The 14,455-nt window shown below is 34.8% G+C and overlaps 1 protein-coding gene across 15 annotated transcripts in view; it reads left to right on the top strand.

The window, feature by feature from the left end:
• The window catches only part of CEP128 (centrosomal protein 128), a 449,614-nt gene that overhangs the window by 177,051 nt on the left and 258,108 nt on the right, over positions 1-14,455 (top strand). For all 15 annotated transcript variants that reach the window (XM_063715661.1, XM_063715658.1, XM_063715660.1 and 12 more), the window contains 2 exons: positions 7,449-7,625; positions 12,239-12,298. In XM_063715661.1, the coding sequence (XP_063571731.1) occupies positions 7,449-7,625; positions 12,239-12,298 (237 nt within the window). The remainder of the gene's footprint in view (positions 1-7,448; positions 7,626-12,238; positions 12,299-14,455) is intronic.

The raw sequence follows: 14,455 nt of genomic DNA, 5'->3' as shown, positions 1-14,455 counted from the left end.
GAGTTAATGGGTATAGGATACCAACTTGGCACATGCATACATATGTAACAAACCTGCACGTTGTGCACATGTACCCTAGAACTTAAAGTATAATTAAAAAAAAAAATTCAGAATAAAATTCAGTATCCTCTAAGAAAAAAAAAGAGGAGAGGAAGAAATCTTGATGGTTATTAAAGACACTGTAACCTTATAAACATTTCTCTCAAGATGAATGATAATTTTTTTCTTTTGAAAATTAAACAATGTTCGTTCTAAATGTATAATTTGAAACTCTAGTTGTTTGTTCCCTTGTCCATATTTCATTTCAGAAATAGAAATGCATCAAAATTGGCTGATTTTTAAATTATGGATGTTATTTCTATTTCCAGGCATTTGTCTTGAGAGAAATATGTAATAAGAATAAAACTTAATGAATGCATAAAGTATCATTTAGAAGGTATTTGTTATTTCAACTTTGAATATTAATTTCTAGGAACGTATCCAATACATATCCTAACACGTTTTGATTATGCTGTTAATCGTCTTTGTATTGCTCAATACTTTCCTAGAAAAAGACAATGAAAAGCCTGAGGCAGAATAATTTCTTTAAATGTGGTTAAAAGTTTGAATTAGAATTTCCATTTTTTTGATTCTGGTTTATGGAAAGAAACTTTTGTAAGCCTGCCTGAGACCAGGTTATAGATTGGAAAGTCATTCACACCCAAGTTTTAACCTGCATCAAATCTTAAAGCCAGTGTTTCGATATGCCATCCCATTTTTCTATTAGCCTCTTTGTTTTACTAAGGCTCTTGCATACTCTTAACACGCTATTAATCATAACTTCTTCCCCTCTTTTGGAGGAAATAGTATAAAGCAATCCTCTGCTTATCAGAGGAGAAGGAAGAGAGTGTATCTAACCCACAAAATGGTAGCATTTTTGTTTTAGAAACCAATCTTAGAGTAGAAATCACGGTGTTCCTTTGCTTGTTAAATACATGTAAAGAATCAGCTCGTTCTCTCACACATGGACCCGTATTTAGTTCATCAGCTGATTTTATTGACTCTACTTTAAAATTGATTCTGCATCTGAATACTTCTTACCACTTCCAGGGCTCTCACTATTGTGATATCGTCTTGTCTTAATAGTTACAATAGCCTGCTACTGACAAGATGATTGTCCTCAATGAATTAAATAATTAACTGTGGCAACAAAAGAGAACTAACTTACTGTAGCACAAGAAGTTATTTGAGTTCAGAGATTAAAATTTTTTTCTTGTTTATGATTTTTAAAACTTGTTGTATTGTTGGTTGTATGCTTGACACATTTAATATGCTCAAAAAATGCTTGTCAATGAGTAGAGCATAAAAGCTTATTTATGTTTTAGCAAGATGTATCAAATGACTGCTATGTGAGAGTCTAGTAGGGGCTGGGATATGTAAATAAAGAAGGATAAGATCTTCACATTAGAGGTACTCATAGTCTGATGAGGAGACAACATAGAAGACACACAGAGTAGTGAGTGGCAGAGCAGAAAATTTTTAAAGTGGTTATAGATTGCAAAGCCTTTCATACCTAAGTTTTAACCTGCATCAAATCATATGGCCAGTGTTTCCATTTGCCATTCCTTTTTTCTATTAGCTCTATTGTTTTACTAAGGCTGTCACATGCTCTTAATGCACTATTAATCATAACTTCTTATGGTAGCACAGAGAAGGGGCACCTAATATTCCTGTGCAAGAAGTCAGGTAATCTTTCACTGTTCTAACAACCATGTGGGTGAGGAAGGAGGGGTGTGTTACTGGACTTTTATGAGTTAGGAATTCACCTTCCTTTTCCTCTATATTCCTGAGAAGAGTTGGTTTCCCAGAGGGCAAATGATATATGTAGGGTAAATCCATGGAGATTTTTCAAACTCATCTGAACTCTTGATTTTAGAGTTATTTTTGCTTTGTCTTATTTATTTTTTGATATCAGTCTAGATATTTCATATGTAGACAAGTTTTGAGTTTAAGGAGCTCTCCATTATGTAAAAATCTAGTTTTAAGAAATAAGCTTGAAAAAAGTGGTTATGATGTGACCAGCACTTGATGTGTTATTTTTTCTTTTTGGCCATTTTGTAAGACAGTTGAAACTGCTGTGTGGTAATTTTCCAGCTTAAATTATTTCCAAGTTTCCTATAGTATCCATCGCAGTTATCTTCTCTTTTAGTTGCCCTTTGTAGTTTCTGCCCTGGTTGACATTTTATGTTGTATCCTAACTTCTTTGCAGCTGAGTCAACTGTTGGTATAAGAATATGAGCCTTCTTTAGAGAGTCAGATAAATAATGGCTTCCAGACAGATCCAATTTTTGTTCAGGATAGTTTCATAATTTGCCTTGTAATGCTAGTGTCCTGGATTTAAAGCTTAGGCATATCAGTTATCTTGAGTTATGAAAATATTCTTCCTCAAAACTTTTTAGGGGATGTGTGCATGTCGGTAGTTTCAACAAGCTGTATTTCCAGTAACTTTGCTTAAATTGCATTAGTTTTTATTTCAGCCTTTAATATTATTTGATTTCTCTCTTTCTCTACCTTTTATCCTATCTCCCCCTACCCTTTGTTGACATATGTAAAGATGGCTTTGGGACTGAAATATTGTCACATTTGCTGACTCAAGTTAGTTTTCAGTGAAGGAAAACCATTACCTTTGTAAATTAATGATTTATTTAGTCATGTCAGTGTACTTTATTTAATGTAATATTTCTGTTTAAGGTGTTTGATGAACTGTTTTTACTTCATGTAATAGCCATATTCCAAATAAAGTGGCATTTCTGGAACTCTTAAGACATTGAAAGAATCTCATAACCTTTTACCAAAGAGATACTATTTTGGGCATGCTCTTCTGTTATTGAAGCTTTTATATTTCTGATAAGATCTATCTCCTTATAATCTTTAGAGCCTCTGGGAAAGTGAATACTCTGAGTTGTAAAGAGCATGCTGAAACATAAATCTATAATTACAACAGCGTTTCTTATCTTTTGAATTATAGGACAGTTCATCAAACCAGTCAACAGAGTGTGTGTGTGTGTTTATCATGAGATTGTCAGCAGTTTTGTTTTACGTTTTCTTTATACTTAAGTGTCAACAGTATGAGCCTTTCTTGTCCTAAAATAGAAGCTTCGTAAAACCTTTCCTGTCTTGATGATGGAACTATACCTTGTTCAGTGTGTGATTAGCACACTTGAAAATTGGACTAAAGCAGATTTCATGTGTACACAGATACTTCTTCAGCGCAGATGGATAGCCCCTTTAAAAGTTTGGGATATTATGCACGTTCAGTGTGCTTTTGATTTTGTGGTCTATTCTGAATATGTCAATATGTCATATATTTTCATTTATAATAAGGCTCATTCAGAATTTAATTTTTGATTTCTCCTTTCTACTTTAGGACATTAGTCCTCACATAACTTGCTGAAAATTTTTCTGAATTTTTCACATTGTTTTTCTAAATTCTAATGTTAAGGCCTTGGCCTTTCTAGCATTTTACAAGAGAATACTAGTCAGGGGATCAGGTTATGGGGTTGTATTTAATAGGTTCTTTCATTTCAGTCAAGTTATGTAGTCTGTCTGAGCTTTGGTTACCTAAAATGTAAAATTAGGGGTTGTTTTATTCTCTGAGGTTCTTTCTCAAACTCAGCCATTATCTAGGATATCTTTCTTCCTGGATCTCATAGACTGCTGTAGTCAGCTTCATCTGCCTTCCTCCCTACTCTCCAAAAGAAGTTACCTACATTCCCTAGCTCCAGGCATCTGTGTCCTTTCACCCTGAAACATTGAAGTTAGATTGTGTCTTCCATATTTCTAATCATTCTCTAAAATACCACATTTTGCCTCTGGTTCTCTAGAAATTTGGTAGCTTTTTGTTAATCTTGTAGAATCAGGGGATATTGCCCCCTCTCAATTGACTGAAAGACCAGGGAATAGCCTTAATAGTGCCTAAACGTTATCATCTGCCCTTACTTATTTGAATGCGTCTAAATCTCACAGGATACTTGGATTAACTTCAGCCAATTTCCAGCCCCAACCCTCCCCCAGAATTAGCTGTGTTTGCTTAGTCAGCACATCTATTTCTAAAACATGAAACTGGGAGAAAGCACTAATTCATTGGGTACCATAATTAGTAATAAATATGCCCAAACCAGACGAATGGGACAAAAGTAATGACATTTCATGCAAATATTTGTTGACTCTATGAGAGTAGGAGCCTGCCTGTCTGTGTCATTTACTCTGTCTCCACACTCGATCTTAGCCAAAAGGCTGAGAAGCAATCACTTACTCCATCTATAGTGGACACGAGAATGTCTTGTCTAGAATAGGACTTAGGTAAATATTTGCTGGATGAGGGGATGAATGAATGAATGAATGAATGAATGAAAGAATGAAATTATAACTGCTGAAGTATGGTGTGGAAGAGCTTACTTAACTCTTGGATTTAGGGTCTTGGAGTTCATGCAGACAATGGAGACCACTATGCATCTGAAACCTAATCAAATAAAAAACAAGGGAAAGGAACAAAAATCTTTACCTGGAAGTTTAGAAGGCTTAGTGGGGGTGAAGGATTTGTTTGTTTAGTTTAATTGTTGCATATAGCTTGGACACTGATGGAGAGAGTTTACAGCTTTGTCAGGTACTCTGTTCCTTGACACTTGTGTTCATTTAGTGGTTGGATAACTCAACTGTCAAAAATGCCAAATAAGGGAATCCTGAAGGAGCAAGTAGTTGAATTTACTGGTCTTTAAGATCCATGTAAGCCCATAGTTCTACTACTTTTACTTCAAAGAGAGCTTGGACATAGCATACAACTGTCCCACAGAAGATAGTGAAGTGGATAATGAAATTTTCTATGTTTTCTAAAGAGACCGAACTTATAGAGGTTTTTCTGACAGTATCAACATTCTCAAGAATATCAAAAGATTGAAGTAGTTTTGTCTTCTTATTAATAAGAGACAAGTAATGGAGACCACAGAAAAGTAGTAGTGGATGAAAGAGAGTTGGCTTTGAGGGAAGTGAGAAAAGAAAGATCAATTATAACATTATTTTGAATTGCTTAGATGTAAAATATGGGCAGTCTTTTAATACATCAGTAGTCTCTGACAGGGTTTTTATTTTCTTTATTACTATCAGACCATGAAAATACTGCACCATCAGGAGGCCTTATGTATGTGTGGGGAGAAACCTCCTAGCACACCTCAGTAGCCTCCCAGGTTATAAGCTCTGCATGGTAATTGATGAAATCGTCTTTAACATATTGAATTTGAGTCTTCAAAAAATGTTTAAATCATTTATTCAGCAAAGTGGAGGAGTTTAAAGATGATTACAAACATGTTTTGTGGACTTCTGAAATTAGCAGTTTATTTGGGGAGATAGGTGCACAAGCAAATAATTATATTACAATTTGAAAAAAATTAAAAAATTATGATACACCTAATATACTATGGGAATGATTTGCTTCAGGAATTCAGGAAGAAAGGATGCAGCATCTTAAAGGATAAACTTTGAAGAGTAAGAAGGTATAGGTGGTAGATACACAGGAACAGTAGGGAGGCAAATATCACCTAGAGACTTAGTAATAATGTTGCTTTCTAATGAGTAAATGATACAATTATCAAATATTGTTCAGAGCTGGGATGTTAATTTTTCAGAAAACTCCTAGATGTGAGCAAGACTTGGGAAAATATTAATAAATCTAAAGAAATGATGTGTTAATTGGTAGGGAGAGTTTGGACAGAAACTCAATGTGGAAAAACAAGAAAGTTAGGGAGATACACCTCAGCACCCTCCATGCAAACACTACCTAGAAGAATGGAGCTCCTGTTATTGTGGTTTGTAAATTCCTGATGTGTGGTGAACATGCTGGACTTCCATTAGTCGGATGCCATTTAAACATTGTTTCATAAAACAAACTCCCCTTGCTCTAATTTCCTGTTCATTAACCTATGGTCTGATTATAGTTTGCCTTCCCGTCTAGATCTGTCTATAGGGAGAAAATGTACTGGTTATGCTGACATGGACATTCTGATTCATATGGTAGTTACGGTTCTCATGGTAAACGAATGTAGTTAATTGAGTGGCTTTCTAGTTCATACACATTAATCTCTTGTGAGCTTAATGTTACTCTGCTGCTGAAAGTACCTCTCTGAGTACCAAAAAGAAATTCCAGTTCCTAGGTTTACAAAGCTGAGATCCAGACCCGGATGATGGACTAAGATGAACTCCTCGAGATAAATGTCTCTTGGCTACCAGCCCCATTTTGAAGTAGCACAACTTCAAGCAGAGTTGTACAAGTCAGATGTGGTCTGGGGAGACATATGTAGGCGGATTTAAGATGCTGTAAGTAATCAAATTCTGGTAGAGTGGAAAGGAGGAAGATGAGGCAAGAGAGAAGTGCAGAAGATAGATTATGAAAGGGTCTGTCCTTTCTGGCAGAGGATGTTTCATTTGTTTTTAAAGTAAGTTGAATTGAAAGGAAATATCATTTATGTTTCTTTTAGTAAAATATCATTCTAGCTTTCATGATTAATTCTTAATGAGTGGATCTCCTTGTTATTTTTTTTCAATTCAGGTTGGGTTTGTTGCTCACATAATTTTCCTGGTTTTGTTGTATTTATCTGGCCAGTTGAAGATGATTAGGTTATACAGTGTGATGACTGAAGGTGTCATAGCTAGCCATCATGGATTTGGTCCACCATTTAGACATATAATTCTAGTGATTTTGTTATTTTATTACAAGCCCTATGCATTTGGAATTTCTCTAGTAATGTAACTGTATAATCATAATGATTTAGAATTGTTTTTGCCTAGAGTGGGTCCCCAAGTCCTTGTAATCTCTTAAAGGGCTCCCTTTTCGTTAAGTATATAATGACAAGATGAAAAGTACCTTCATCTTTCTTTTATCAAATTTTCATGACTCAAAAGCATTTATGTGGTAAATGCAATTGCATTTGAAACTTAGAATTTTTCTGAAGCTATGTTTTGATGAGATAAAGGTGGTAACGCTTATTTTTTTCCTCAAATGAAGAAACTAGCATCATATTTAGCAGTTTATATTTTCTGATGTTTTACTAATGTTCAGTGAAAGCTTGAAGTCAGTGTCTGACGTCAGTTTTTACTCTCATTCATTACTGAGAATATGTTATTAAAATGGGAAAATGTTCTTTTTTCTACTTCTTTTTTTCTTTTGGTTAGGGAATTATTATAATTTTGTTTGCCAAATATCTGCTCACCAGTTCCCAAACTGCCCTACAATGGAACTCTATAATTTTACTTCAGTTAATGAGTAGATTAAAGTGTTTTATTTTGGTAAAGTAAGGGGACTGATGGAATCAGATTTCTTTTCAAATCCACTTCTAGTTGGTTGAACAGATATTACAAGTATTTTCTTGCCTCCACTTAATAGTAATCACCTTGTTTAATTTCTTTCAATGCCTTAGGAAAAACATATAAGCATTGAAGAGGAACACTTAAGGAGGATCGAAGAGGCCAGATTGCAGCTCAAGGATCAACTTCTTTGCTTGGAGACTGAACAGGAATCCATTCTTGGTGTGATAGGAAAGGAAATTGATGCAGCTTGTAAAACATTCTCCAAGGACTCGATGGAGAAATTAAAAGTAATTATGAATTCTCATTGCGCCTTATATTTTCAGTTAGTTTCCTAATGTATAATTATAATAGGATTTTAATGTGTGGTAGTCAGGTTATTATGGAAAATTTTATAAAACAAAATAACATTTTGCATTTTTTAGAACAAGGCGCTGGATCTATTGCACAGTTGTGGTGAGAGAACGAATGATGTTATTTCATTGAACTGGCTGTGTCTCACTCTGTAAAAAAAAAAAAGAAAAGTCTTACAACAGAGGTAGCCCTTGGAGTCAAGAGGCCTGGAATTTGAGTTTTCACTATCGCAGGCTATTTTTGTTGTTGTTTGTATATTACCGGCTAACATCTATTGAGTACTATAGTATAGGTACTGTAGTATGCATGGTGCTTGAGTCTCTCCATTATCCTCTGAAACAACCCTAACTTTTAGTTACTCTGATTAAACCCACTTAAGAGAAAGGGAGGTTTAGACGGTTTAAGTAACTTGCCCTTGGCTGTACATCTGGTTAAATGCTAAACTAGGACTTCAAACCCATGGAGTCTAACTCTGGAACCCAAATTAATAACCACTGTGTTATCCGCCTTCCCTATTTAAACCAACTGTATTTAATTTAGCTTTTCTATTTTAACAAATGGAATACTGCTACCCAATTTAGAGTCATAGTAAAATGATAAATAAAAACAGAAGTGATCATGGATGCTTTGGATTCCTTGCAGGTAAGCACTTCTATCAGCTCTAGGTTTTGCTGCTATTTTACATGCAGAGAACATTACATTGCTTTGATATGTGTAACCATAATACGTTACAATTTAGCATCACTTACCCCTCTATCTACTGCATTTGGTGATATGATGGCACTCACATTGTGATATTATGCTGAAATGCTTTTTATTTTTCAGGAGTTTCTACTATTGATTTTGACATTTATTTGTCTTTTTCGTCTTTTAGAATGACCTTCCTTTCTCATACTACTATGTTCCCCTCTTTTTTCTTGCTCTTTCTCTCTTCCTTTTTTTCTATCTTAAATTGTGTTTAAAAGAAAATATAACTAATTCTCTTGCAGTCAAAGCATTTTTAGAATTTGTCTTTAATGGAAATATTTTAACTAATAGAATTTGGTACAGTTGATGGAATTTTTGCGATATGCATTCTCATTTACAATTTTTTTTAAGTTCAAGTGTTACTTTGAAAAGACTATGAGTCTAATATGAGAAATAATTGGCTTTAGGGGGAGAACTAACTCTTTTAGAACTATTGTAGGGCCTATGATCATTCTGACTAATTTTTTTTCCTAATGCTGCTTTTTAAATTTAAGACTTGTCATATTTGTGTTTATTTAATGAATGTGGAGCCTTGAAAATCCTAATTTTTATCTAGAAGAAGTATATATTAGCAATGCAATATTAATTCTATATTTAAATATTTGTAACAGGATGGTTTGTTTTCAATCATGTGGGAAGGTAAAATGGAAACATCTGGATCATGTTGTAAGATATATATATATATATACACACACATATATATATGCACTCACATACATGCATATATATATACACACTTTGTTATGGGCAATTGCAGGCAAATACATGATGTGTAGATAGCAGATTGCTTAAATATTTTATTTCTTTATGAGTCACAAATTATCGTTCCAAAATATTCCAAGAAGCATCCAATTTTTTATAGGCTTTCAGACATGGAGTGACTGTGGTAATGGGTTTTACACTTCTTCCCCTAGAGGAAGACTAATTCAATCCAAGTCTTGGGTGGAAAATAAATCTAAAAGAAAGGAAATTCTATTAATTTTTTAAGAGTCCACATTTTTTTCATTGTGGGCCTCTTTTCATTAGTAACTTCTGTTGTTTTATTGCTGTAAACCTGAGAAAAAAATGGAATGCTCAAGAACATAGCACTCAAGAAACATACTCAAGAGACCACCCAGGGGTGTGGTAAAGATAAAATTTATCTTTGCTTTATAGTTTATAGTTCTGAGAGAGTGTGGAAGAATCATGTAAAATGTTTTCAAAAAAGGAATAATTCCACTTAATCATTTATTGATTCTTGAAATATTGCTGATGAGATTTTCAGCCATTGTATGTAAAGAGTAACAGTGCTGTGGAATAGATTAGAAAATAGATATGTAATAAATGAGTTTGAGAAAAGTCCTGGGAATGTTGATGTTATTTTTAGTTACATTTTCCTTTTTCAAGTCACTGTAGTTGTTACTTATTCCACTTTAGTTAATGTATGTGTTTGACAGTGAAGGACAGATGTACACTACAATTGTAAAACAATTAGGAAAGTGTCTGAATTAAGATATATCATTCTCACAGGCCAGTTTTTGATAATTCAAGAGCTCAAGTAAATAGATTAGTTCTGCACTGCACTTATTTTAGTCTCTCTCTTTCCATAACACTTGGTCTGAGTATTCATTCAGTTTTAGAGCATGAAGACGATGGGCTTTGGATCAAGACAGGTATAGGTTCACATTGGAAGTCATTGCAAATTTCTAATATATGACCTTGGATAAGTTATGTAAGCTCTTTCCTCTCTAAGAGTTCATGTCTCCAGTTATAAGTTGGCTCATTGAGAAGATAAAGTGAGATAAGATATAGAAGGTGCATATTATAGGGTCAAATATCTTGCGCTTAGTGGATACTCAAGTAATGTTACCTATCATTATTTTGTATTGCCTTTTTTAGTAATATGTTCACAAATACATATGGCTTCTCTTTCTTTATATTTTTAATGACAAATACCTGTTATAGTGCTTTTTTTGTAATAGGCCTTGAAGCCTATTTATGGATAGTGACATCCTGATATGCAGTAGCAGTGGTTTATTGTGTTCTCTGTGCCAGACACTGTGCTGACACCATTTGTTAAATGGTTAAGGCTATCTTCTTCTTCTTCTTCTTTTTTTTTTTTTTTTGAGACAAAGTCTTATTGTGTTCTCTGTGCCAGACACTGTGCTGACACCATTTGTTAAATGGTTAAGGCTATCTTCTTCTTCTTTTTTTTTTTTTTTTTGAGACAAAGTCTTGCTCTTGTCCCCCAGACTGGAGTGCAATGGCACGATCTCTGCTTACTGCAACCTCTGCTTCCTGGGTTCAAGCAATTCTCCTGCCTCAGCCTCCTGAGTAGCTGGGATTACAGGCATGCACCACCACGCCCAGCTAATTTTTGTATTTTTAGTAGAGACCGAGTTTCACCATGTTGGCCAGGCTGGTCTTGAACTCCTGATCTCAGGTGATCCATCAGCCTCGGCCTCCCAAAGTGCTGGGATTACAGGCGTGAGCCACCATGCCTGGAAGGTTAAGGCTATCTTCTTAAACATGAAGCTATAGATAAATCCGTAAAGCAAATAATAAAATGTGAACATTACTTGTACTTATATCCAATTATCTTTTACTTTGATATTAAACATTAATATCTTTATTAGGCCACAGAAGATTTAATTGACATGTATGACGTTCATGAATGAAAAAGAAAGTAATAAAAGTGTATTCTAATCAATGACAAATGGATGTTTGCAAATATTCAGTAACGTAGTAGAGAATTGGAAGAGGAAGAAAATACTGTGAACTCGGGTGATTAGGGAAAATTTCCTTGAAAAGGCAGGGAGGATATGAGAATTGGGTGAGATTTAGATAGAAAGGTGGGTGAGAGAAAATTGGATATAAGAATACAATATTCATGTATGTGGTATGTGGTGGGCACTCAGTATGCTTTCAGCATTTGTCTAAATGAGTTAACTAATGATATTCCTGACAAAGAAGCAATGTGCACACAGCTCAGGAGGTATGGAGGTATTTGAGAATAGGAACAGACTTCTCCTTGTAGAGAGAGAGGATATTTTTAAACAGGCACATTTGAGAAAGAGGTCTTCAAAAATATTATTTGTAGCACAGAGTTCAACAAAAGTACAAATTGAGAAAAAACTTTTGTATTTACAATTATAAAGTCATTGCCAAGTTTGAATACAGTTTTACTTTAGTAATATGACAAAACCAGATGCAACGGATTTTATAAATGAGTTGGCATGAAGGAAGTCAAAGCAGCTAGTGTAGATGAACTATTATTGTAGAATTTTGTTACTATGTTGAAATACAAAGCAATGTTTGCGTGAAGTCATGTCGATGAGTTTGTGTCTATTGACAATCATTGATAAGACAAAATGGCCCTTTTACTATTAAATTAAAGAAGGATAAATGAGAGAAAGAATTGTTTCCATGTAATCACATATAACCCTCTTTGAAATACATTATGTAGAACAAGACTGAGGAAAGGAAACAAATAGAAATGAAGTAAACTGACTTTAATTGAAGCTGTTTGCCATATGGAACTCCATAGAATCAGCCTCCACATATCCTAGCAATGATAGCACTTGATAGTTGATTTTTCCATCAAAATATTTATTGCCAATACAGAAATAAATGAATACATATGTAAAAAGGCATATAAATGAATGCTGGTTTGGAACTGGTTGAGTATTTGGGGCAAACATTTTTCTTCTTAAATCCTTAAATTGGGGAGCTAAACTTTTGGATGCTGAGGTGAAGAATTTCCTTTATATATGTTTATGTCAGAGAAAAATGTATTTCTAATCGACTGTTTTCTCTTTTGTAGGTTTTTTCATCTGGTCCTGATATACATTATGACCCACATCGCTGGTTAGCAGAAAGCAAGGTAATTAATCTTTGAATCCTAAAGTTATTGTAATATTTATGATCTTTAAGCCATCCTATTTGGTTTAGCTATTTATTTTGTTATGTAACTGAACATATGAAGCTATAATGCTTAATTGCAGGGGAAGATATCACTGCAGTCCACTTAGGGAATCTCCATGTTTCTTATTTTAACATTTTAAAGTTAAATATGTAGGCCTGTAATGAGAGAATAAAGGAAAGTAAAACTGTTGAAATATTAAGAACCAGATTATAGATATATGTGAACATTGACAAAGGAACACAGAAGAAGGAAGAGCTAATTCTGTTGTTTGTGCTGGGAGAAAGGGAGGGTATGATGCTACCAGAATGTCATGGACAGCTTCTGGAAAAAAGCAATATTTAAACTTGGCCTTGCAAAAATATGTAGTTCTCCAGTTAGTTGGTTATGGGTAGAACAATGACATGAAGATGAGAATATTTGAGTAACCACAGATAATGCCCTGAGATTGGTGAGTAAGACATGGGTGGGAGGTGATGGAAAGATCAAGTTTACCTTTGAAGGCCAACTATGCATTAGAGAAGCCTCCTAAAACAAAGCATTCTTAACAAGAAAATAAAAGTATAGTGATTGAGCATTAGACTTTAACAACAGTGAACCTGTGCATTTCTAGCCATTTTTGATAGAAACAAATACAAATTTGTATTTATGCCACCTGAATAGGGAATTTAGAATACACGTGTTTTGCTGTCTCAGAATGTTTTGGCCAGAAACTTCTGTTGTGCATTAATATTGCATTTCTCATTTTTCTTTTCCTCAGCTTCACAATTCTGACAACAAGAGCAATGTACTTAGAATTTTCTTTCAAGTTAAAATCTTTATCATTTCTGAACAGAAAGCTTTCACTGCTGTAGTTCAGTTACATTATGAGAGCCAGAGATGATTCTTAATCATAGCTCTTTAATTTGGGAGCTCATGAGCAGTTTTCCCTTATCATTTAATGGGATTGAACTTCTGATCAGACCCATTCTAATACTGCATGAGACAACTGTTCCTTCTACAGTGTAAACGGGTTGTGATAAAAAATACCACACTGACCAACTGACTAAGGGAGAATTGAATCTATTTTCTAGAAAGATGGGTTAGGTTATTGATGGGCTACAGTACTGTAATTCCCATGAACTATGACTGGACAGCTCTATAAGTATTGAAGATAAGATCTGAAATCCGAGGACAAAAAACTATATGGAAAGTAGAATTTGTTCTTCAGATAGTCCATTCTGACATCTTGCAGTATTAGAAGGACCTCTGAGGGCATTCAGTAATTGTTTTCATAAATCTACCAAATGAATTTGTTCTGTTAGTATTAATTCTATAAAACAAGGATTGGGTGGGGATTGCACACAGTTGCTTTGTTGGCACTGGTGGCATAATAAAGATATGAAGTCCAATTGAGAGTTGGACTATACTTACAGGTAAAATAGCTAATGAATGGTAATAATAAGAAATTACAGGAAGGAAGAGGGTTGAGATGGTTTGTATTAGTCAGGGTTCTCCAGTGGGACAGAACTAATGGAATAGATCTATTTTTAAAGGGGAGTTTCAAGTATTTACTCATATGATCACAAGATTCCACAACAGGCAATCTGCAGGCTGAGGAGCAAGGAGAGCCAGTCCAAGTTACAAAACTGAAAAACTTGGAGTCCAATGTTCAAGGGCAGGAAGCATCCAGCATGGGAGAAAAATGTAGGCTGGGAGGCTTGACCAGTCTGTCTTTTCATATTTTTCTGCCTGCTTATATTTTAGCCACACTGGCAGCTGATTAGATGGTGCCCACCCAGATTAAGGGTGAGTCTCCCTTTCCCAGCCCACTGACTCAAATGTTAATCTCGTTTGGAAACACCCTCACAGACCCACCCAGGCTCAGTACTTTATATCCTTCAGTCTAATCAATTTGGCACTCAGTGTTAACCATCACGTGGTCATTAAGGAATGCCAGGTAAGCAGTTTCCGTAGATTAGGGGTATGTTTTTGTAACAGGTTCTAACAAGGTATGGTAAAGCCATGTTTTCTTCAGCTTAATGGAATTTACTGAGAAACTACTATGTCTCAGATGCGGTTACATGCTGTGGGCATAAAAAATTAACAAGACAGCCGGGCACAGTGGCTCATGCCTGT

This window comes from Pongo abelii, chromosome 15 (genome assembly GCF_028885655.2).
Source record: "Pongo abelii isolate AG06213 chromosome 15, NHGRI_mPonAbe1-v2.0_pri, whole genome shotgun sequence".
In the NCBI taxonomy this organism is placed as follows: domain Eukaryota; kingdom Metazoa; phylum Chordata; class Mammalia; order Primates; family Hominidae; genus Pongo; species Pongo abelii.
This window is presented reverse-complemented; position numbering and strand designations above follow the sequence as displayed.